The sequence below is a fragment of the Aphis gossypii genome, chromosome 2 (assembly GCF_020184175.1).
Source record: "Aphis gossypii isolate Hap1 chromosome 2, ASM2018417v2, whole genome shotgun sequence".
Lineage (NCBI taxonomy): Eukaryota > Metazoa > Arthropoda > Insecta > Hemiptera > Aphididae > Aphis > Aphis gossypii.
Window position 1 is genome coordinate 45,844,760 of NC_065531.1, and position 25,977 is coordinate 45,870,736.

A 25,977-nucleotide genomic window follows, 5' to 3' on the forward strand; every position below is an offset into this window, starting at 1 on the left:
TAAAGTCCAGCACGTGATTTTATTATAAACGTATAGGTAGGTACACATTAAAATACTAAATGTTTAATTTATGCGCGTAAAGTCGTGTAATTATTTTACTTTACTATCGTTCAACTTTAATAAACTTTCAAAAATAATATAGATAATATTATAATATATACATTTTTATTGTTAACTACAGAAGATACAATAGATATTTGTCAAAAAATTATATTCTTATATTATTAACACAATATTTTTGTATAAAATAATTAAGTACCTACATTAAATATTTAAATGACATAATATTTTATGATTACTTTCAATAATTAATAAATGTATTGTGATGGTAATTTCATAACCTTTAGAAAATGAATTGCAATTATTTTAACAATATATTTTTTTAATAGTATTGGTACTATTATTTCACATAATTATTATAGATATTTTACCAATCAATAATATGCAAAACACAACAGTGTTGCAAAAAATTATTTTTTAGAATCTTTTACAAAAATAATTTTTTTTTTCAAAAATCATAAATTATAATACAAAATTAATTTAAAATAATGATATATATAGGGGAACAAAATTATTACTTAAAATAATTAGCTGAAATGGATACTACATTTTATACATTTAAAATTAGTATCTATATGAATCATACATATATTTTATCCAATAGTTTTTTTTAAATATAATTTTGATTTATCATTCATCTTGATTTGATTGTTTGCTAGGTAGATCAACTGGTCTTCTTTGCAGTGGCCTTCGCTTGGATAACAGAGATGATAATTTGTTTGTAGACGATGGAGGTGTCTCAGTCGTACTGGTCGTGGTAGAAGAAGGTTGTTGTCGATCAACGTCTTCTTCATCTTGTAATTCTGCGTTTTCCTGTTCATTTTCTAATGCTGGTTTAACTTCTTCAACTACTGGTGGTTCTTCAGTTTGAATTGACTTCTTTTTGGGCAACAAATTAGATAATAAATGCTTTCTATTTTGGCCAGTGACTGGAGGAGCTAGAGTTTGTTGTTTTGGTGCAAGTGAAGCTTGTTTTTCTGGTACTCTAAATCTAGATTTGTTCTTAAGCCTTGAAAGTGTATCTGGTGTTGGGGTTGGGCTCGTTTCTTGTACCGGTTCCTGATAAATATAACGGACATTTAATTACAGACAAATAACAATTAAATTAAAAATCGAACAAAAAATACTTTAATGAAATACTAACTTTTTCTTCTACTTCATCTGGAGAACTTTCTACGATAGGTGCTTGAGTTGTTGATTGTACTGGAGCCGCTGTTGTTGATGAACCCTTTCCACCGAAGTTCAACCTTAATCCTGGTCGCAATGGTCTAATATTTGGTCTCAGTCTACCTCTACAACAATATAACATGATATATTACTCCACTATTCTGTTCTCTATTATCACCTACTTTACTAAATATTAAATGTAATAATAACTTTTCGACCCACAGAGAATACGTGTGCCGAGCAGTCTTGTTCTATCTTAGCTCCATGTATTATTACTGTGTCATCATTAAAGTATAACTAATAAGTATATTATATTGACCTATTTTTATTCTATTTTATTTTAGTATACGTATTGTACTCGGTATAAGTGTATAACTTAGTACCTAGTCAAATTAACATCAAATCCTTTCGTGTTCCCTCACCCCATTTTGTATTTATCTGTCACCGATAAAATATAATACCAGACCCGTTTTATAGTTATAGACAGATAATAAAATTGAACTATTAACAATTGAAGTATTGTAATAAGTAAATCGCTTACCCAATAGCTTTAGCAGTTGTGGTTGTTGGCTCTGAAACTTCGAGTTCAGAAACATTGCTTTCATTCTCTTCTGTTACTTGCTGTGCAACTGTTGTTGATGTAGTTGTTGATGCAGATGTTGTAAATTTGTTTCTACTATTTTGTCTCCTCAAATTAGATCTGCAATGTATATTTATTATTATTTTTGTATCAAACTTTTAAAAATGAGTATAAGTATACCTTTCCGCAAAGTTGGGCTTTGGCGCTGCTGATGTAACCTCTACATTTTCATCAATAGGAACTGTGCTTGATATGGGTTTACTTGCACGTGTTCTTTGGCGACCGAATGAGGGTTCTAAAATAATAATTGTATGTAAATAATTAACTGTTTATTATAACTAAATCATATGTGTGTTATCAATTATAATCAAGTTTAAAATAGGTAAATGAAGTAACCTGTGAAAAAAAAAATAATATTATAGTAAATTACTTTGTGCTTTTGTTACTACTTCGCTTTCAGTAGTGGACGACTCCTTATCGAGAGCAGCTGTTGAAGATTGATACCTCTTACTATAGACAGATCCCTATAAAATAAAATGTGATAATTTAAAAAAAAAATTATTGGCATTGGTGTATATTTAATATACACTAAACCCACTACTGATTCTTTATAAATGAATCAGGGCTCGTAGTATTAACATTATTGGCAGATATTACCTATTTTACTCTACAGATCACAATTATTATACATTTATAGGTATCAATTTTATAGTAAATAAAAAAAGCAAAATACCATAATAGTGTAATTTTCATAGTATAGTCTGTGATTACACAAATAAATTATGTTTCTGCTGGAAGACATTCTATGAATGTTTACTAATCAATGTAATAATAATTAAAAGTAATATTAAGTTAATATTATCTCTATACTTGAAGTAAATATTTTTAGAACACCTTTTTACTGTAGGTAGGTAGAAAAAAATATAACATATTAGTCATATTTTAACCATTATATTACCTGTGTGTTACGTTCTCGGCTAGGTTTGAATTTACGTTTTTCAGTTACTTCGTCGGATGGTGGTAACTCAGTTGTCGTGGACGTAGTGGTTGACGTTAATCCATTTCTGCTACCCACAGAACCGCCTCGGTAACGGCTACGTACTGGCCCGGATCCAGGAGCTTGACGTGTTGGTGCCGGTGCTGGAGTGGTGGTGGTTGTTGTAGTAGTTGTTGTCGTTGTTGTCGTTGGAGCTTGTGTTGTGGTGGTTGTGGTTGTGGTTGGTATCAGCCTCAAAGTAGTTGGGAATTGTGTTTCACTGTCCTCAAACCTTGTGGAATGTTCATTCGATAATATTGTGTTGGCCGTTTCTTCACTACGTGTTTGCTGCAAAATGGCGTATAGGTCTACTGCCCCTTTGTCCGTCGACCCTATAGCAAATTCGATTGTTTTCTAAACATATTCTATGGAAACCATACTGCAATGTGCAGTTATTTCGCAACGAAATTCGATAAAAAAAAAAAATTACCGAATTTCGTGTTATTATTTTTATTATTATAAGAGGAAATCACATATAACGTATTAATTACTGTTAATGTACTCAATTATATATAGTACAGGTAATAGGTATGTCAAGACATATTAAATAAAATACTTAGGAACATACCTATTGCATACGCTTCAAAAGTTAACAAAAAAAAAAAAATCGTACAAACATTAAATTAATATTATATGAATTAAAATTAATTTGTCTTTTAATGGATTATATAAAAACAGAATATTTGAATGTGACTTCCTCTTAAATAATGTAATGATTGATGATGGTTAATGAAAGTCATAAATAAGAAATGATTCCCAATGTAACCTGTTTTATAAACATTATTGTGATACCTACAGACAATTATATTGTATATTAAATACTAAAACTATATTTACTTAAGTTTCTTATGAGAACTTAATTAACAATTATACACTTATATTTTATAAAATATATAATCTTAATTAATCGTCTATTATAATTGGTAAATTTAAAATACAATAATTTTCAAATTTCTGTACCAAAAGTATTCTTATTTTAAAAAGGCGGAAGTATGTGACAGATAACTTTCTTATCACTCAAAAATCAAAAGTAAATATATTTTTGTTTCTAATCCGTTTGCTTAGTATCATAGTCAAATGCAGAATTGCATGAAAAATAATTAATTTAATAATACTATAGAATTTAATAGCCTAATCACAAACCATTAAATAATGTTCAAAGAACCATCAGCTCACTATTGGTTCATTACATTTTTAATAATGTTTAATGATTATTCATGCAATAAGGCTAAAATTGTTAACAGAATTTTTTTTTAATTCGAATGATGAATGAATTACCTAATACAATTTTATAAATAAAGCCAAAAATAAAAAACTATTACGTTAAAATTTTTTTTTTTTTAAAGATCAATTTACTTAATATATATTAATTTAATAATAATTATATAAACTATTCAAATCTTTTCAGAAAAATTATATTTATTTTTGGCTTAGAAAATTGAAATTTTTTTATCTTTATCTCAACAATTGATTTAGAAAATCCTATTAACTGTTATTGGATATTGGCGTGTCACTTTTTTAAACTATCCGGTATTTACTGCATCCACCAGTAAACAAATAACCAAAGAAAAGCTTGATACCCGTAAGTATACAACAGGTGTTCCAATCCTCTGATCACTATGACAATAATGAGATACTACACTATACAAGATATTATACTTGGATAATAATTTAATAATCAATAATTATAACATAATAACATAATTAAAAGTAATACTGCACTATTATGCAACGTTAGTATAAGAGATGAAAATAGTTAGGCATTTGTAATTTTATCTATAACGTTAAATGTGTATTTTAACGATATAAATATTATAATTAAGCACAATCATTACCTATAGTTAAAATATAAAAAACACAACGATCCTTGTTAAAAGTATTGTGTTAACTTAAGCATGTTAAAAGCTATATAGAAAAATTCTAAAGCAATGTATCCATAAATACACGGTTAAAAAAAAGCGATCCAGCATGATGTCAGTATGGTTAGCTGATATTAGCATACGTCCGTCGCGAACCTGCGGTATAACGTTGGGTGACGACTGTGACAACCTCGTCGGGGGTTAATGTTGTCGTCAATGATAACCCCTTAGTATCCACATCGGTATTGTCTTGATTCCGATCTAAGCTAACTGTTTCTGTTACAGATGCTACTGTTTCTGTCAGCTGAGTGTTATAAGCGTTATTAATAGTTGCTACTTGATCTGGTGGCATCGCAGTCGTTTGTACCACAGCATCTGAAAATATTTATTTTCACCAATTTTAACCTCACACAGCCGCCTCATCTTGGTACGTCCAATTGGCCTTCGAGATTAGATATTATCCACACACACACACTCACAAATTATCATTTACACACGTATACATGATAATTTAATAATTATTAAAATACAACAAATATTTTATTCTGTACAAAAGTAAATATTATATTAGTTTTTAGAATTACGCCCATATATTATATGCACTAATATAGTACAAACTGGATTGTCCTTCAATGTCCGTTATAAATACCATATAAAAATAAGCCAAATATTGTTTTGGTCAATTAACCCTTCGTCCACTAAATTAACCTTAAATAAAAATAATTTCCACATAATTTACTATAACCCAGATACTGTGCTACTGTGTATAGTAGACACGTAATATTATAGCAATCTACGTTACTACGTCATATCTAGGTATTTACAAAATACTTTCCTATATTAAATACTATAATAATATGATATTTTCTCATTAATAAATATTATTATTAGTCTATAGCCAGATAATTATGTTTTACCTCTGTGACTTTCGTGTCTTGGTGAAGTAGCCTGCGCATGTTGGCCATTACTAGAATGAGTTCTAAATGCGCTGCTGTCCACCAAATCCAAACCTGGTTGGTGCGGGCCTTTTTAAATGTACAAGGTATCGTTAAAAATAATTATTCAATAAGTAGGTGCTTAACAACTTTTACCATTATTATTCGCTCGTATACGAGTAATCGGAGTATCAGTAACAGGTACAGCTGTTGTAGCAATTTCCTGGGCAGGTTTTGAATTGCCACGAGATCGTACAGGGAATCTAGGATTCTGTGGAAGACGCTCTTCGGAAACTGGCAGCGAAGATGACGGAACTGATAGAGATTCTTCGAGATTACGTGCAGAGTCCCTAAATAAAATGTGTTAAAATTTAGTTGAGGTATTCTATACAACTCGATAATTATAACCATTTTTATCAAAATATTGATGTTAGCAAATAAATCAAAATTTAAATTCTAAAATTATTGTAGGTATAGGATCTGAGTTAGGAATTTAACTTTATTCACTAAGAATAATAATCGATGATAATAATTAATAAGTACCTATAGAACACATGGAGACTAAAATGATTTAAAAGTTGTAACAACTAATAATTATTAGTAATTATTAAAATCTATTAAAATTGTATAATTTATAGCAATCGTCCAAGTATAAGTATAAGTACTAACTAGACTTAATAATATATAACTAATGTGGAGGGAATAACATTTTTATTTTCTATAGGCTATAATCATAATAATTGCACTATTTGCACACATAAAATATGAATTGACAAAGCAATTAATACTTTAAATAGGTATTATACGTATACCATAGCCTAAAATTAAATATATGATGACCTTATTAAGTAAATGAAAGAATTAGATTAACTAGATTAAGTATTAAAAAGACGCCGCTAGCCTATATTCTATAGACCTTAAGTAATAATGGATAACAATAAATTAAGTAGGTATGACAAACAATGATGTAGGTCGGTATTTAAATTATTATGCTTAAAGCAATTAAAAAAAAATTCTAATACCTAGTAGCAGTCAGCAGACTTCATTGATATTGTTGTGATTCATTCATTATAGGTACAATAAATATTAATCGTAACTTATAATATAGGCAATTTAATAAACTTTAATTTTAAATTACTACATTGTACCTACATATGATCCTAAACAGTTACTTTTGACGTTTGAATACCTATTGTGAAATTATTCACTAAATCACATTGAGATCTCAGACCTCAATTCTTAAATAGTAGATCATTCGTTAAGTAGGTAGGTGTGTGTTGTGTGTACCTTGGTAGTACGTAAATAGTAAATATGTTATATTATTATGTAATATATATCAAAACATTTTCTTCTAATAATATTTTCCGGTAGGCTACAGGCTATAGATACATATATCTAGCCCGATAGCCGAATATGGATTTAACTCTTAACCAAAATAATTGACAAATGTTGATATTTGAAACATCAATGAATTATAAATCCGGTAAATGAGTACTAAACGACCTTCGACTATCGAGATGTTTAGTTGTGTAGACCAGTCGTCGATACAAGCCATAAGGTATAAATTACAAGTTGTACCAACGCCACAATAAAATTATTTTCGTCAAACGTTCGAAAATGATAAGAAATACAAGTGTTAACGTTTCACTGATATCAAAAAAAATAAAAAATAATGTGATAACTGATAAATGGAGAGATCACTGATCGTTGGACAATAATGCGATCACCGAATGTCTGAGTTGAATCTTTATGACAGCGTGTTTTCAATCAAACCTTATAAATTAATAGTTATTATTTTATTCGTACAGTGCAAGATCGCGTAGTTACTTCTGTTTACTGTAATTTATTTCAAATTCTAATGACGTTTCAACGAATAATGAATTTTTTACCATGTATACGATGTGTAACGTTTAATCGGACGTTTAACACTTTCGTTAAATTGCACAAAAGTCGATTGGACAAATTAAAATGTTTTAATAAGAGAAGTTTCAACGAACAGTCGATATTTGATTTAAATACAAATGTCCCAAAAGATGTACTTTTATACAAATCATCTAGTGACAAAACATACCAAATGATCAGTGTGTTTTCTATAGTTCAGTTTGGTTTTTGGATTACAGTGGCAGATTCTTACAATGTGTTACTGAACAAAGAGCCCGACGATAATGTAAACCATCAGCCAATATCATGGGTAGATAAAATAAAATCTCGAGGAAAAATAGCAACAATTGGTATTCCCATCGCCTGCTTATGTATGGGTAAGAAATAAATCATAAATTTATTAAATTTTTATTCATTTAAAAACTGAAATTAAAATATTGACATGTTTAAAGGCACAACGTTAATAGCAATATGCTCTGTTTACACAATGAAATCTGTGAAAATGTTGGTTTTGTGCAAAGGAGGTGACCGATTGAGTATAACGTCTTTCGGTTTTTTCAATCGAAATATAACAACAACCATACCTCTTGAAACAGTAAGTACATTGTCGGTTAGACTATATTCTATTTGGAATACAATTTTATCTAAATCCAGTTAGACTAGCATTTAACTAGGTAGCATATTATATTCTACTTACATAGTTTTAAATTTAGTAATTTTATGTATTTTAAACTAGAATATTGATTGTATATTATATATTGTACACTATTACGTTTCTCTTTTAGTTCTATAAAATTATATTGTTTCAGGTTAGCTGTGCTGTTGGGAGAAATTCAAGTGGTCAAAGTATACCATTGAAAGTCAAAGGAAAATGGTTTCACTACACATTAGATAAGAATGGAAAAATTTATAATCCCAAATTATTTGATTATACTGCGGGATTGAGTAGGAACGTATAAATATTTTTTTGTTCATTTGTTGCATAGTATTATACATTTTGTAATTATTATAGGTACTTACTTTGTTTTACTATTGTGTTCAGCAATATCATTAACTGCAAAGTTAGCATGTCCTTCAGGTTCTTCTGTAGTAACTGTATGTTCTACCGTAGAAAACCTGAAAATTAAATTTCAATTAAATTAAATGTTATTTCATGTGTAAATTAAATTATATGTTTTGTAAATTAAAAAAGATGTCTATAAAGAAGATGTACTTTGTCACTTGACTGTTATTCAATGAAATCTTAATAATTAATTGTATGAATTATATATATTAGACAAATTTATATTTTATAAATACAATATTATAAGTAAACATCATAATTTATTTATTGCTTCTTAGAATACTCTAATAAGATTTATTACAAAAACTGCAAAACACATTTATCTGTATAGGTTGGGGTACTAACTTAAGGATTAGACATTATTGTTACTAGACATATAATTTTTTAAATACTTGTCAAAAATCTTGGGCCCAGTTTAACAAAAAAACTTATTGGTCAGAAAAATGATTTTTATTTAGCTTTATTTTTTCTGAATTTCGCCTTTTCAGAAATAAATAAATTAAATTAATTTATCTATACCTTAATGGGTAACGGACAACAGTTATCTTGTCCCATAGTGTCGGTTTTTAGTCAACTAGCTAACTAAATGTAAACTTAACTCATAATAATATTTCAATATTGCACATTGCTAGTAACTTAGGTTAGGGTGATTAAACTGCATTTAAAATATAATGCTATAATTATATTCAATTAAAATGATTAATGACTATACTTATTAACAATTTTAAATCTGACACAACTAATTAATTGTTATATTTTAAGATTATGAATGATTTGCACTAACCTGCCCTTGTTGGTATTTTGGACATATTGATTTTCATCTTGTACAACAGCAGGTTTTTTTGGTTTGCTATTTTCTTTGATATCCTTGTTGGGTTTAGAACTAGTTGGTGGCGAATTTGATGTGGTTTGACTAGCTGTATTTTGAAACAAATATTGTTTTAAATTTCGGAAATAAAAATTTGTATTCGTATCTATACATACATATATATAATATATTATAATTACCTTTGGAACCGGGTTTGGCGTGTTCTTCATCTTCGTCATAATAGTAATAGACGTACTCGTATTCGTATTCTTGACCGTTTGGCGCTTTTTTGATATTTACCCGGGACGCCTGAGAAGATGCTGCGCCGACAATCGGTTGGTTTCCATACGGGGAATCCACGAAGTCAAACAAACCGTCATCTTCTTTATTATTATTGTTTCTCGTTTTATCTTGAACTTTTGAAGGGTTCTGAGTGATAATCTCATCTTCCCGCTTATTCCTAACAAAGTACATTTTAATAAACAATATTGGTTCGGGTAATTCAATTCACCTACTTTATTTTATTCGGCTTAGTGGAAAAACTGTCGGTATTAATATCATCTGTATCAATTGGTGCAGTATATTTTTTTTCTGGCTTTGATTTTCTTAATCCATCGTCGTTGGATGGATACAATTTTTTATGCTGAATAAAAAACACGACATGGTACTTATTATATTTAATGTAAATAAATGCCACAATTAATATATTTGTCATGTTGACAAAATCGTCGTAACCCTCAAAGAAGGTACCAACTACACTTAATTTTCTACTAGAAAAAATGTCTTCAAGTGCAAAAAATTTCGTAAAATCAATACCATTCATCGTTTCGTTCAAAATCTAAATTTATACCTAATATCTTATTCAATTTAACATAATATTATAAATACTTAACAAGATCACATTGATAATTTATGAAATTAACCTTTATGAATCTCAATTATTATACATTACGTGTTATTGAGTTATTTTATACTCAAAATTTATTCGGATAACGTACGTAGTTTAATACCATCACACAAACGGCTGTATTAATTTTACGCTAGACGAAACAGCGGTTTTGAAATAAATGTGAACTTTATTTTTATTCATTGTAATATAAGATTATAGTAGTAATAGTGGTATCCTGTAGGTTAAGTACCTAGAGGTAATATTAGGTAGACCTTTATAACGCTATTAATTTTTGATGTATGTATATAACGCGGACAAAATGTTCCCTTACAGTCGGTGTAAAATAAAAGTTTTCACGCAATAATAAAATCATTACATAAAATTATTACGCAGTGAACATAATAATATTTTCTTTTATTTAATTGCTGACCCGTGATATTTATAATGACTATTTTTATGACCCGTGTGCCCTGCAGTAAGCATAATATCTTAAAAATGTATATACCATCTATGAACGTATCGGTACATACCGCGTAAATTTTTTCTTCCATTGGCACAGATCCAGTGACTTCTTTTATACCCGTTTGCCCTTCATCTTGGATTTTCACATCCATTTCGCTCTCTGTAATAAAAATTTCGTTAAAAGTATGTAACTATTTTAATAGTTTTCTAGTGTAAGTTTTTATTTTAAAAAAAAATTAATTTCGTCAAAAATCCTCAATTATATACCTAAAGGTAAACTTTGAACGCCCGATGAAGGCACTCCTGTGTGTATGCTGACATATTCTTCTCCTGGTTTTGGTTCAGTGATGACTCGAACGAAGTTCTTCCTGTTGTTCGGTACGGCACTTACAACGGCTAAAAGACCGAGGAGTGCAAATAGCAAGTGAGTTCTATGCATTGTGTATGTTATGTTTGTACAGCAATTCTATAGAACAAAAATATAAAAACGTGATTAGTTTTATCCAATGTTTCAACATTATACTCATTTTAATATATATTTAGAGAAAATCATAATAATGTGATTAAAAATAATTTTTTCGTTGTATTTAGTAAATAAAAATGATGGAACATTGATCAAAATAGTGAATACTGTTGTAGGTCCATATAATAATATACCTAATAATTATCACTATACCGGTAGATATTATCTTGTTTATATTTTCAATAATATGTTCATCTACGTATATTTATAAAAATATTTTAACACTTTTCAATTAAAAGAAACTTTAACAATAATACTTAAAATTATATTATGATAATTACCTAGCATTGTAAAGGTAAGTAAGATATACATACATATCCAAACTAGAGCTAGGTATTAAATAAACACGACAACCTATACTTGCAAATAAGTAAAAACAGTGTAAAGTATATATACTACCCCACGTTTTAAAAGTGTATATACTTTCATACAAACGTTATACAGATATAGAAAATATTATATTAGGATTATAGCAACTATCAAGTTCTTACAAATTTAAATCTACAATAAATTAACTTCTTATGTTTAATATTATAAATAGGTATATTATTTGTTATCTCTGTAAAATATATAAATGCAATGTTTTTGTTTTAGATAACTTTATTTTAACAAAATCGTTCAAATTATGTTTGTAGTTACTACTTACTATATTTCTAAATAAATAAATCTCCGTAAATGGCATACATTTAGATATTAAATCGAAAATTATACTTTGATGTTCAAAGTATTAAAAATATGATCATTAATTATAGAATAGTAAAAATTCAAACTGTATATTTTTGAACTGAAAACAAAAAAAAATATCTCTGAAATATATTTTTAAATTTCATAAAAATATTAAAATAGCTGTACATTTTTAAATAAATAATATTAGTACACTAATGTCTATTAAGAATCAATACCGAATTTCTGTAAAGTTTTAGTTTCATTAATAGAATGAAATTACAACATTTGAATAAATTAAAACTTACAGATATTGAGATAACACGCTTAAAAATAAACTTAAAACGTAATTTTACCTACAATATAATTATTATTTCTTTATTTTTAAATAATATAGTTTTATTTTTCTACACAATTTTAAAATTTATAACACATAGTCAAAATTATTTGACAATCTATTATGTAATTTATATTTTATTGATTTTATTTCGTAAACGTTTTGTTTGAGGGTTTGTAGAATTCTTCCAATCTTTTTTATCTGTTCATAATTTTTCAACGTAGTTTTAACAGTCCATATTGTAACTTTTTGTGTTTGTTTGTTCCTTACGTTACACGCGATACCACATAAATAACACGACAACTCTTTAAACCCGTCACTAATGAGTGTAAACAACAAATCTGACCAAATCAAATTCAAATCATTGTTAATCCGATTGGTGACCTCAATAATCCAAGCTCCCGCGCCTCTATTCGGTCCTTCTTCCCACATAGGCTGTATTCCATTTTTAAAAAAGAAATAACTGGCTCCTAGTGGTAAGCGAGAAGGTAGTTTTGTTTTATTGTAGGCCTCGATAAATTGCTTAACCGTCGACACTTCGAATAGCTTTTGGAAGTTCATTCTCCAATCATCGTCCTCTGCGCATTTATCTTTATACCAAAATGTCCAGTTTGAAGATAGTGGGACTTCAGCATAATTTGTCATACTTGAAGTATATATTTATATTATTTGTGGTGTTATAGATGTGGTAATAGACAATAGTAATAGTATTAAAAGTATTAAAGTTTTAAAATGTTTAATGTATAAAACACCCTAACATTACAATTTAAATAAAACAAAATGTTTAATTTTCTATGAAAAATTTATTTATTTAATTTTTAAAAAACAAATGGTAACGAGTAATTAATATACATATGCATAATGTTGATAAATTTATTTCATTTGTAACTAGGCAGCTATATGATATAATAACTATTTGATGAATTATAAATCATAATATATTATAGTCATACAAATAATTAATCGAAAACACATTTAGGTATATTATGTACCTATATAGTTTATACAGGTTGTTAGGTAGATACGTGTTTGTAAAAAAAATATTAATTATTCGTTATTTAATTCACTTTATAGTTATACAATAAGTTTGGTCGATCTTCATCAAAAATACTTAATAACACAAATAATTATTTATCAAATAATTATGAGTTTATGAAAATATAATTTATATCTAGATAAATAATTTTTTTTTTCATTTTTAATTATTTAATTTATTTTTTTTTTCATTTATTTAGTTTTTCAATACAAAGTACATAATTATGAATGAAATAAATAATCCAATAATCGACAGGATTTTGTCGATAATACTATCATTATGACTACCTACCTATTAAGTATCTGTATTAAATTTAAAATTTTCAATTTATAATTAATTACAATTATTTTAAGCAATATGATTAACCAAAATGTACTAAGAAAGTTATTATTATACTTATTAATTATAAGTAATAACTAATAATTACTAATAGGTATTTTGTATAAATAATGCAACCATAATCTTTGAGATGTTGACATTTATTAGCATTTAATGTCTATAACCTAGTACAAGATACATAACAGGTTTACATGTTTTACGTGTGCATAGTGCATAAATAACACGAAATTCCAAAGCAGTAAAAAGTTAAGATCTAACTTTATTTATAAAACTATTAAAATAAGTATGTAATTACTAATAATCATAATATATATGTAAAAAACCAATAAAACTTACGACTAGGTATCTACTTGTTATTATAAAAATAAAAATATATTATAAAGCTATTTACAACTCTCATTTTTCTAATTTATAAATTTTATAGCATATTATCAAACAAGTATCAATTTATTATGAATTTATTTTTCTTAATTTATGTAGGTACTTTTTTGAAATTTATCTTAATTGTATGCAGTGTGTATCTAAAAACAATTTGTGGAGAGGAATGGGTCTCACAAAACTATAGGTCCCAGAATCGTGCGTCCCCCGACCCCCCTTTAATCCGGCCTTGATCAATTTCCAAATAATAATACAATTTACCTTCGGGGATTTCTATTTAAATCATTTCTCTTAAGACACTCTCACACAATGTTAGTTAGGTACCTACTTGAATTATTAATATTCAATGGTCAAATTATAATAAATGTTATAAACACATGATGATTATAAATAACTATAATAGCATAAAAGATTAATTTTATGATTTGAAAGTTACCTATTCTATTGTACGAAGTTTTTTCAGTTATTATATTGATTAGTGCTGAGTGCTCTATAATAATGACCGACCGCAAATAAAAGTCAGTGAGATTATTCTAATGTAATCCAACGAGGGAACGACGAACGTAAACAATAAATTATTATTCAATGACATCTTCATTCTATTCAATTATTTACGAACATTTCTAGGGTTGTTTTTAGGTAAAAAAAAAAAAAACCGGAAGCATTTCTCATAATATTCGGGTACTCGTATAATTATAATAATAGACACAATCAAATCTTCTAACTTATATGTAACTAGTGAAAGTTTCTAATAAAAAATAAACCTATTTTCTCGTTCTCATAGGTAGTTATTGTATTTGTTAGGTATCCAAAGTCTGCACTACAGCATGTCACTCACTTGATCAGCCAATAATTTATGACATAATTCAATAGTTGAATGTCATCAATATCGACCAAAGCTTTCATAAGTATCTTAATATACATTATACAAACGTAATAGTTAAATTATTTATTCAATTATTGAATTATGTCATGTATGATGTTTAGCCGTTTGGATAAAAGTGAAAAAAAAACAATACGATTACGCGATGTTTAACATTTTAACCACGTCATAATAATACCTATAATACCTACATAACGAAGATATGCCCAATATTTTTGGATATTTACCAAGTTTTTTTTGATTTACGCCTGATGTATAAAATATATTATCAGTTTATTTATCGCAATCGAATCATCGTTGGCATTAACGAAAATGACCATAATATGTATTGTATAATAAGAGGGTGGAGTAATAATCGTGTTCTAACAAAAAACACGATTAGAATAATATATTATTGGAATAATTTTTTATCGTTGAAATGCATAAAAATCATGCTTTTTTAATACTTTGATGTATTAATTATAAAAACATTCTAACCATTTTACTTTAATACTATATTATAAATAATTTTTTTTTAATTAAAATTATATTTGCTTTCATTGAATGGTGATTAATAGATAATTATAATAGATAGTATACGAAGTCATCTTGTTTTTTTATGATTTTATGTATGTACATTTTCTTGTAGGTAAGACATTGAATTCGCAAATAATAGAACCCCTGTAGACTTAAATACTTATTACACCATACACTTTGAAAAAAAATATATTAACTAAACTAATTAAATAGCTAACATAAACTTGATTAAAATAATTAAATTTAAACATCGTTAAAAAAATTTTACACTATCCAATAAGAAATAATTAACTCATCATACACTGTATATCAAAATGTATAACTATATAGTGATTAAATTGCATGCTATTCAAATTGATCAATAAGCTCATTCGATAATTTACATTGTTATTCAAATCGTTTTTGCGAATCATTAAAGTACTGATTGCGTCTATATAATATAATACGTATATTGCCTACCTATATATATATATATATACATTATAATATTAAGTCGGTTTTGTTGTAATAATCAATAAAACAATTTTAATTTAAATTGATGCATAGTAGGTACGTTTTTTTTTATAAGAATATAACATGGAAGTAATACAGTAAAAAACGCCCCTGCAGCAAATAAAAAATATTTGTCTCGAGGTTATTGGGCTTCTAGAACTTAAATCAAGGTGCTTCCTGACTTTCATTTTGTTTATATAAATTCACAAAGAAATGTATCATGAACAATTTATAGTACCTATGTATAATTTATAAGTGTATTGTATACCTATAATTGCAGTAGTTTTATAACTCGTCTATATTTAGTTCCATATTCGTACTCTTGATCGATGAATTATTATATTATTAACATTCGAGTTGACCTTTTGTGTTGATCAGAAAACATCAAAAATTGGAAAACAAAATATATTATACGTAATACCAATAAAATACCAGGAAATTATCCAACTATATTAATTTTATTAGTGTATATTATTATATCTAATGACATTTGCATATATTATATGTACTATTATATTATTTATGTTATTTTATCTGCAGAGTGCACCATATTATACAAAGACTGTAATATAATATTTAAAAAGCGTTTTGCACACATTATGACGCATACAAAGGTGGGTATACCTGCCTGTCATTATAGTTTTACAATAGTATTGCACAAATAGCAGCGCCAACCCTTGAAAATAAAATGCACAACGTTTACTTTGTATAGGTATATGTGCACACGTCACATGTAGTACCTATGTATTATAGAAGTTGAACCCATATTGTTCAATCATGCATAAACTTTGACCCGTTCCGTGTGTTTCTATTCTGATATCATTATGTATTATTAAAGATGAGGCTGCGCCATCAATCCATCATTGCTTGAATCCTTTCACTTTAAGCTTTCTATATACATCGGATTCGATACAATCCGCAGTTCGAAGTCGTCGCCGACAGTGAAATGACAATGGTACACAGGTATATATATATAATATAGCAAATTCACATTTGCGTCCCACCGACACTTTTCAACCAAAAAACCGTGCTGGAACCATGTCCGATGGACGAATTTTACGTTTACAGTCGTAAAGACTTCACGCTTTAAACGACCGGCACGCGTGTGAAATATGGTAGTACTATTATTATCTATGCTTACGTACATATATGATTTAAAATGTCGTGCGAACATCTCTGCAGTTCGTTCGTGAGACTCGTCGTTATTATGTTTTATCGAAATAGTGTTAGATAGATACCTAATATCTATATATACCATGGGTACCGTAATATATGAAATCGCGACACACAGCGTTGGTGATAGCTGTTTGTACATTAAACATGAAATAAAATATAATATTACATAAATCTTTACATATATATTATACACTTATGTGTGTAGATAAAATACATCATTTCGTTTCTTCGTGATTTAACGTTAAGCGCTTCATACGTACACTTTAATTATACACGCACGGGTTGATTTTTTTTATGAGGTACTAGCTATACTGTAGTTTTCTAAGTAAAATTATGTTTTTGCAGAAAATAATTTTCTTATTTTATTCGAGTTCATTACAATTTACAACACACAGTATTAAACAGCTAAATAAATTATACTTTTTACTATTTTTTATCATAGTCATATTTAAATTTTTTAGTGACAATATACATATATTTTATTTTGTATTTCAGAGTAAAATATACTTCTGAGAATTTCGGTTCATAAAAATGTAATGAGTCAATTCTAAGCGTAAAAATAGTATAATGGTCGGAGTGATACATATTAAAATGTTATATTTCACTACTGATAAAATAATCAACAAGTGTATAATAACTAATATAACATCAAACATAATATTATGATCGCATTTCGTTGTTTGGTATATACTAAAGGTATTATATACTCACAATTTTAAAATATAATGATAACTACAATATTATATTATAATTGTATTTATATATATTTATATATAGGCACATTCACATATTATACTATGTACAATATACATATACATATATATTATATATATAATACTCTTAGGTATATATATATTAAATATATGTACACAAATGTGTATAGTATAACCACTGCAGAAACGAATTCAATATCGTTAGGTAACACGCAGTTCCTAAGTACAATGGCTACAGTGCCGCAAACAATATAAAATATCTACGTGGAGATAATAATTGCACAACTCCCCGATACATGTACGATATATTTTTATATATAAAACGCCTACAACCTATGTTATATGTATAAAATATATATAAATATGTGTGTGTGTATAGCGCCGAGTACTTATCCCCCGCGAGTCGTTCGTGTGCTTGTTATAATAATATATATATATATATATGACTATAGGACATGGCTGGTATTAAATATTAATGCGTCACGAAAGAGCGTTTCCTAAATGTTTACAATAGATTAAACGATGATAATTATTATTTTGACAATCGATGGATATAAAAATTTGAACGCTTACAGGCACACGTTCAAGTCTGAAGTATACAAAGACAGTACACGGTTTGTGTGAAATTTGAAAAAATACGATTTCAGCACTCGTAGCACTTACTGTGAGTTTGGAAATTGTATGCCGTCAAACGCAGAGAATCAAAACCCAAATAAAATGTTTAGGTACACGTTTTACATACAATCGTGATGACAGAACAGTGGACAATATCATATTTTTGAACATAATTAATATTATTATAAAATTATATACTTAGTATATACCTATACACGAAACAGCTACATCAGCTGTTTATATTATGTTTATTGGTTCATTGCGCTCACGTCCGCGACGCCATGAATACAAATTCTGTGGGGGCTGACGGGTATAAACGAGTTACCTGCCGATATAATAGAAAGACAAACAATAACCATATTGCTTGTGTGATATTGTATACTTGAATATTTGTCTATGAAGTCAACGGTGGTGTGCGCGATCATTGACCGCGATCATACACAATAACGGATACGCGTGGCGCACACCTCATTCGATCTTCTAGCTTTAATATTACCATTGATTAGAGAATAGTCTATTCAATAATCAATGATATTATTTTGGCTGCAGCCTCGGGGCTGATGAAATATTGTTATGCTGGCGATTTTTTTTTTGCCCTCTTTAATCAAATTGTCTGCGCCTCGCGGGTATTATTCGAGCGTGCGTGTGTATAATATAATATTGGTAGGTAGGTGCAAGAGGTTCTCAAACTTTATTTTTGCGGATCACAAAATGTGCATTACGGATCAATTACATACCACTAACGTCTCGAGACCGGTCTCTGAAAAATAAAGCTTTTTATAACTCCCCTTTGACTCATTAGGCAAATTACCTAGGGTCCACACCCTAGAGACAATAGCACGTAGTTGTATATTCTATAGATATATGACGAGTGGCGACTGACCAAAAGTGTTGAAAAATAAAAACGAGAATAGGAGTATTATACACACAGCACTTATACATTACACCTACGTGGTGTATACCACAGAATTTGTATCATTGTTGTTATACAACGCGCTAACGAAAATGAAATACTAATGTGGAATGTTGAATGTTAAATGTGTGTGTATATAGATAAGTAAAATAAGTACCTATGGTACTTGTATACGAGTATTATATCCATTAAGCCTCTTATTTATAGGTATATTCATAAATTATATAAATGCATACCGCATACGGCTTAATTCATTGTTATAACGTTCAAAATTATATTCGTATCTACCTATCTATATACACACAAAAATTCGATATAATAAATAAAATGGTCAAAACTATACTTCCTGTTGGTCAAACGGTAGAAAGTGATAGTTTTGATAGTATAACATCCTCCTCCAGATATATACATAATAATATTAAACACCTATAGGTATGGCTGTATACATTTATATGTATTGCATATATTGTATATTATTTACGCATATATTTTTGTTTTATAATAATCTACGAACGGGAACGTCGGGTGAGTTGTGAAAAGTTGACAATCTGGTTAATCGGAAATTCGGAATTTAAAGGTCAACCGGATTGTTAAGGCGAGAAAAAAATACGTAATAATTCAAGTGTGTATTATATACTTTTATATACGCGTATATATATATATATATATATATATAGATAGATACGCGGAACGTAGCAACTACGGCGCCTACAGTCGTATGTATTTATGCACACAACAAGCTCATAGCTGCGGTAGTCTAACGATATATATACCCTGCGAGACCATTAAACCCGTCTAAAGTTTTTAGTTTTAATAATATACATTATATACATATTAGATTATGTATTTTAGGGTTGTATTTAAATTTTTTAAAATCGAAGGTGTTTAAATAATTTTATATTATATTTAAATTATAACGTCTAATATTGTGTAACGAAAGTGAAAATTTAAAATTCAATAATATTTATTATTGCGTGTTGAAGATACTGAACGATGTATTGCGATATAGTGATGATACTTGCAGACTGGCTGCGCATGTACGCTCATCGCATCCATCGTCAATATCATAAACACATATTTAACTTGTTATGCTATAAGCGTTTTAAGAAATCGCTTTAAATTTGTAAGTTATAAAATAAATCGTCGTACAGCTGGTGTTAATGGCCGGTAGTCAGGGCCGGTGACCCGGTGCTAGTCGCATCAATAAAATTAATCATACGTAGTTTTTACAAATAGCACGCGTTATACATGAAATAAATATTAATTTATCGGATGTAAAATTATTATCATTGAAAAAAAAATCCTAGCTATTATAATATGACTGTAATATTAAAATTATACTATTGTTGTGTCGAATGTCTGGTAAAGTATAAAAATTGGAAAGCAAATATAATTAAACACATATAATTATTTATATGTGAATAATATAGTAATAACTATCAAAGTAAATGGTGTGTAAAAATGTAGAAATGTAAATTTGGTAAATAGATAGTTGGATCCTATTAATATATTTTATTCACACCATAAATCAGAACTTTTCAAATGTATTCTTCGAAACAAAAACAGTAGTAATATTATCGAGTCATCAAGTTTTTTATCATCATAAAACAAAAAAAAAACTAATTTTACTTTCTTAGCACGCACATAGATTCCGTTGGTATTTTATAAACAGTTCAAAAATACACTAACCAAACGATTAATTATATATGTAAAAATTATATTCATTAAAAAAAAAAAAATGTACAATGCGCTTAGCCGCTCTGATACTTATGTATAAATTATTATTTTGTTCTCCGGACGAAACAAATATCGTACATATTGTATGCTCCTTAGCGGAGAAGGCGTCAACCGCAAGAGCACGTGGTGGTGTCGTATTATTATAATACATCAACAATATAATAATAACTGTCATTGTTGTTCTTAATTTTCGAATCGAATGGAAAATAGGCCGTGAATTCACACAAAAAACGTGGGTTTGTTATTCGCATTGTTTATTTTATTAAACATAATTGTGCTTTTCGTGAACCAATACGGCATAGGTATATGTACCGCTGCAGATGACGCAGTATACGTACATTTTTCAATCGTGGGAGTATATTAAATTATTTATATTTTTCTCGGCACCTCCGCGTACGAAACGTGTATTCCTACATATTATATTGTATAACAATAATATACATTGCACAGTCGTACACTATTGCTATTTATAGGTACGATATTAACGATTTGACCCCTGCGGATTTCTCTGCCGAGTTGCTGCTGGGCTTTGTGGACATCGTCCGACAGACAGTGGTAGATTTTGGATCTCGCATCCGGTATGTGTGTATATAATAATAATATATGCTCACAGACACGGCTATTACCACGTGATTAATGACAGTTTAAAAACGGCTCGAATGCAAATAACTCAGACTAGAAAGTTCATTTTGGGGATTAAATCGCATTCCAAGTGTTTGTTAGTGTGTGCGTGTATCTCGAAATATCGTTCACGATAATAATATTATAATAATGGCGTCACATACCAACGCCAGTTATGTGTACAGCGAATGCCAAGTGATTCAGCAAATGATTTTTTTTTACGTTTACTTAATGTCTACTTAAACTATTAGAAGCACATGCGTTGTTTGTGAATTATGAAGATGTTCAATGTTATATCATTATTTAAAAACTTTATTGTATAACTCGTCGGTTGTAGTTATAGTCGAGTTTGGAGGGGATAATGTGTTATCGAAATGTTTATAATCGAACAAGTATTTTTTTCAAACGATTGCGAAGTCACACAATATATTATATACACGTTCTATTTATAAATATATTTTAATACTTAAGAATAATACATTCCATATAAAAATGTATTGTACTTAAATCAATTATATACTATAAGTATATTAGTAATAAACTATAGTTAAATAACTTTTATCAAAAATACTTAACATTTATTGAATGCATATATTTATAAATAATCGTATTTTTAATTTAATAACTGTTCGGTACATCTAATATATCAACCTATGTATGATATTTATCAATAATTTAACAATCGATTAGACTTCAATTTATGCAAAGTGAAAGTAAAACGATACAAATTATAATACAAATTATGTTCTTTTACATATAGGTAGGTACAGAGTGTTCCATAATGTTCAAATATTTTCGAGTAATAATTACTGCAGACATTCTATTACCTCTCTATTAAGAAATATATTAAAGTAGGTACGCGTGAAAAATATGACAGAAACATTATATTAAACTGAGTGAAAAGCCGCAATTTTTGTACGTACAATAATATTTATATTTTATAAAAATAATAATTGTCAGCGTTAAATATATTATTTGTTGTATTTAAAATGTTTCACAATAATATTAATCATTTTGTATAAACCTATTTATTTGAGTAGTAACCTTCATTATTTGAATATATTTTGTTACCTAAACCATTGATCAGAATACGGTTGCAATGGATTTATGACAAAAGTGATAACTAATAAATAACATATACAAACAAAACAGTTTTATATAACAATTTACAGTAGTTTTTTTATTCATCTCAATAGAATATTTTATTTATAATAACGACAATTAAGTGTGAAAAATGTGTATAATTATTTATAGTTATTAATAATTAATATAACTATCATTTTTTTTTTTTTTTTTAATTAAGATTTAGAGAAATCAAGTACGTAAATTAAAATCAAACATTGGCTACGGTCGTTGGGTACCTACTTATTACAGATTTCGTTAAACGTTACTTTTTGTGTAATAATAATTATGTCATATATCAGAGCTAGTAAGCCTAAATGGGTTTTTTTAACAGTCGTTTTAATATTATATAACTAACCAATCACATTTATATAAATACATTTTTATACATTTATAAATACATGGTTTATTTTCTCCAAACTTGTGTTGTTCATTTATCTATTACTATTATTTTATTACTAATAAAGAAAAAATATCAATCTAATAGATATAAAAATCAATAACTACTATATTAAAACCTAACGCATCGTCCTCTTGACGATAAAAATTAATTAGTAATCCTAATGACGCAATATGTATTATACTATTACACTTTCGGTTTTGTCAACAACACGTAGTATTTTCGACTTGTATTATTATTTATTATTACCGTCATCACTTTTGTTTAGCGTCAAAACAACACGATTAATATAGATCGTGTTTACAACACGTGAACAAAAAAATCAAACGCTTCCCTGCACCGTGAAGATTCAAAAGAAGTTGCGCATCACCTTCTTTGGCTACCGGTCAGGCAGCAGTCATGGTCGTTTCGCAATTAAAAAAAAAAAAAATTTAAAAAAAACGAATCCACGTGTTTGACTGGTGGTTATGTTATGAGAAAAAATGTAAGAAAATAAAACCGGAATTGTTGTCTATCACTTATAACATATAGTTATGTCACCGCGAATGTATATATAAGTACTATGCATATACTATAAGTAGGTATATACATAAATGACATTCCGATTTTATGAATAATACCAAAATGTATGATATTTTCTGTTTGTGGAAAATTTTCCATTATCATGATGGTTCGTATATATCGAACACAAAACTGAGTGATTTTTTCGACCGGAAAATATTATATAGGTACGTATATATACGATTACGGATTATTATAATATTATACATAATACTATATTATTATTATTATTATTATTGAAAACGTAACCACCGCGCAATAACCGTTTCGATTCGAGTAGAGGTAATCCGAACGGGATGCTAGCGTTAAAGTCTCCAGGCGACACATTATTATTATATAACGCGTATAATATATCTATATTATATAGGTAGGTATATACATAATAAACTCGCGGTATTACCTAAATGTTAGCTACCTCCTACGCGTTTTGGTATTTCCAGTCTAACATGAAGAACAAAATAATGTTTTTAGTTAACTACTTATATTATTAAGAACGTTACGTTACAAAATTCTGTAAGACGCTTTCAAAGAACAAAATTTGATAATTTTTTTCCCCGTTAATATATACACCTATTACACTGCACGCGGTGTTATAATCGACAGCGGCGATGACGATTGACGTAAAAGTTTGCACCTTCCGCTTTCTAAGAGGGAAAGCAAAACGCACGCGCACCTTCACTGTACCTATAGTCACCGCGGTAAAGGAGCACGTTGCGGTTTTGTCGTGCGCTATAGCAAAACCTATGTACCTACGAGTGGCACACCAGTACAGGAAACGGCGGGCGAGTAATAACGAAAACAAATTATTCCATAACTACACTTATAAATAATAGGGAATGTGTCTGAAAAATGTAGCGTTATATTATTATTATTTAGTAGTATATTATTTGAATGTGATTTCGATGTAAAATGTAATAAAATCTCCAGATTTACCCCTTGATATATAGGACGTGAACTTATAACAAACCAATACCCTCAAATCACAGATATATAACCTGCTGCGGCGTGTTCCGCGTCAAAAACGTCACCATATCGTCGGTTCTTATAATATATATTATATATATAATATAAAAAAATAACGCGAATAAAACTATACCTATGCATAATACTACAGAAAAAAAATATAGTATAAGGGAAAAATTGAAAATTATTTAGGCGGTGCACTGTTATATATATAGGTAGGTACTTACTCGGTTTGTGTGCAGCGTATATATAGTCCGGCCGGCAGAGTCCTGCAGAGACGAACGAGACGGCGTTATCGCGCGCGCGCGTACAGCTGCTGCAGATAATATGATGTATATAGGCGCGCGGTCGACGACGTACTGACACGACTATGGTGCGATGATATGATAATACTATTCCGACGATGATAAATGTGTACGTCTGTACCGTGACGGTCGGGCGTAATGTGCAGCAGTGTACGTAATATGCGATGTATACCTATTACACGACGGCTATAATGGCTGTGTGCAGTGTGTCGCCACAGGAATATAACGTGCGACTGCGGCGGTGTTGCAGCGGCGACGGAGGACTCGTCAGGACGTGCAGTTCATCTCGTCGAGTAGCAGCACCACAACTATAATACGACTAATACGCAACGCTCGTGTGCGGGGCGGCGATGGCGGCGGCGGCGGTGGCGGGTTTGACGGTCGACGCGCGTCCGCGAAATAATGCAATGCGTTCTCTCGTATAGTGGCGTCGGTGTGTGTGTGTGAGTTTCTATGTGTTTTTGGCCTGTGTGTGTGTGTGTGTGTGTGAGTATATATGTAGTATAAAATATTATTGTGGTCGCTCGTCTCCGGGAGGTATGACGCATGGGCCTCCACCACCGCTGCTAAAAGATCATATTGTCCCCCCGTGAACGCGTACGACATTTAGTCGGTATATAGCTGAACAGGACTCGAGGGGCCGTGTCCGGAGCCCTCTCCTCTGCAGTACTTGTGCACGTCAACTATAAGACGACAATAATAATAATAACGATTTTCGTCCGGGGGGTATTGTGCGCTGCAAGTCTGGCGCAAGTGCACGTATATAACGACATAGGTATATACGTATAATAGCTATACCTATTTTATATTATATATACCAATGATACAATATTATTACATATAATTGTACAGGTATTGCATATGGACTCGACGATATTTAGTAAGCGAATGCGCGTGTACGACTACACATATTGTATATAATAATATTATAGACGTTATTTAAA

The 25,977-nt window shown here is 29.1% G+C and overlaps 3 protein-coding genes across 4 annotated transcripts; 1 reads left to right on the forward strand and 2 right to left on the reverse strand.

Moving 5' to 3' along the window:
* Window positions 1-25,360, reverse strand: LOC114130052 (uncharacterized). 2 transcript variants are annotated; one of them, XM_027994939.2, is made up of 16 exons: window positions 24,956-25,360; window positions 11,008-11,206; window positions 10,809-10,900; window positions 9,905-10,032; window positions 9,590-9,849; window positions 9,366-9,498; window positions 8,539-8,634; window positions 5,794-5,987; window positions 5,620-5,727; window positions 4,859-5,077; window positions 2,766-3,175; window positions 2,238-2,331; window positions 1,988-2,102; window positions 1,769-1,927; window positions 1,205-1,352; window positions 1-1,119 (listed from the first exon to the last, which is right to left on the reverse strand). In XM_027994939.2, exons 2-16 carry the CDS (start codon window positions 11,177-11,179, stop codon window positions 691-693), a joined length of 2,757 nt encoding a protein of 918 aa, XP_027850740.1. In that variant the 5' UTR covers window positions 11,180-11,206; window positions 24,956-25,360; the 3' UTR covers window positions 1-690. The 2 variants fall into 2 exon arrangements, with proteins under 2 accessions (XP_027850740.1, XP_027850742.1); XM_027994941.2 differs by lacking the exon at window positions 4,859-5,077 and having other exon boundaries at window positions 24,956-25,359.
* Window positions 7,333-8,832, forward strand: LOC114130053 (transmembrane protein 223). Its single transcript, XM_027994943.2, has 3 exons — window positions 7,333-7,895; window positions 7,971-8,113; window positions 8,328-8,832. The coding sequence occupies exons 1-3, from the start codon at window positions 7,496-7,498 to the stop codon at window positions 8,475-8,477; spliced, it is 693 nt and encodes a 230-aa protein (XP_027850744.2). The 5' UTR covers window positions 7,333-7,495; the 3' UTR covers window positions 8,478-8,832.
* Window positions 12,320-13,121, reverse strand: LOC114130054 (eukaryotic translation initiation factor 4E-like). Its single transcript, XM_027994944.2, has one exon. It carries the CDS (start codon window positions 12,906-12,908, stop codon window positions 12,351-12,353), a length of 558 nt encoding a protein of 185 aa, XP_027850745.2. The 5' UTR covers window positions 12,909-13,121; the 3' UTR covers window positions 12,320-12,350.
* Window positions 25,361-25,977: the final 617 nt, after the last annotated feature.

Excerpts from the sequence above, each read along its gene's own strand:
- LOC114130052 (XM_027994939.2), bottom strand. The coding sequence starts at position 11,179 with ATGCATAGAACTCACTTGCTATTTGCACTCCTCGGTCTTTTAGCCGTT. Across the intron at positions 9,850-9,904 it reads ACTAAGCCGAATAAAATAAA|GAATAAGCGGGAAGATGAGA; the intron begins GTAGGTGAATTG and ends GTACTTTGTTAG. Across the intron at positions 5,078-5,619 it reads AAGACACGAAAGTCACAGAG|ATGCTGTGGTACAAACGACT; the intron begins GTAAAACATAAT and ends AAATATTTTCAG.
- LOC114130053 (XM_027994943.2), top strand. The coding sequence starts at position 7,496 with ATGACGTTTCAACGAATAATGAATTTTTTACCATGTATACGATGTGTA. Across the intron at positions 7,896-7,970 it reads CATCGCCTGCTTATGTATGG|GCACAACGTTAATAGCAATA; the intron begins GTAAGAAATAAA and ends ACATGTTTAAAG. Across the intron at positions 8,114-8,327 it reads CAACCATACCTCTTGAAACA|GTTAGCTGTGCTGTTGGGAG; the intron begins GTAAGTACATTG and ends ATATTGTTTCAG.
- LOC114130054 (XM_027994944.2), bottom strand. The coding sequence starts at position 12,908 with ATGACAAATTATGCTGAAGTCCCACTATCTTCAAACTGGACATTTTGG.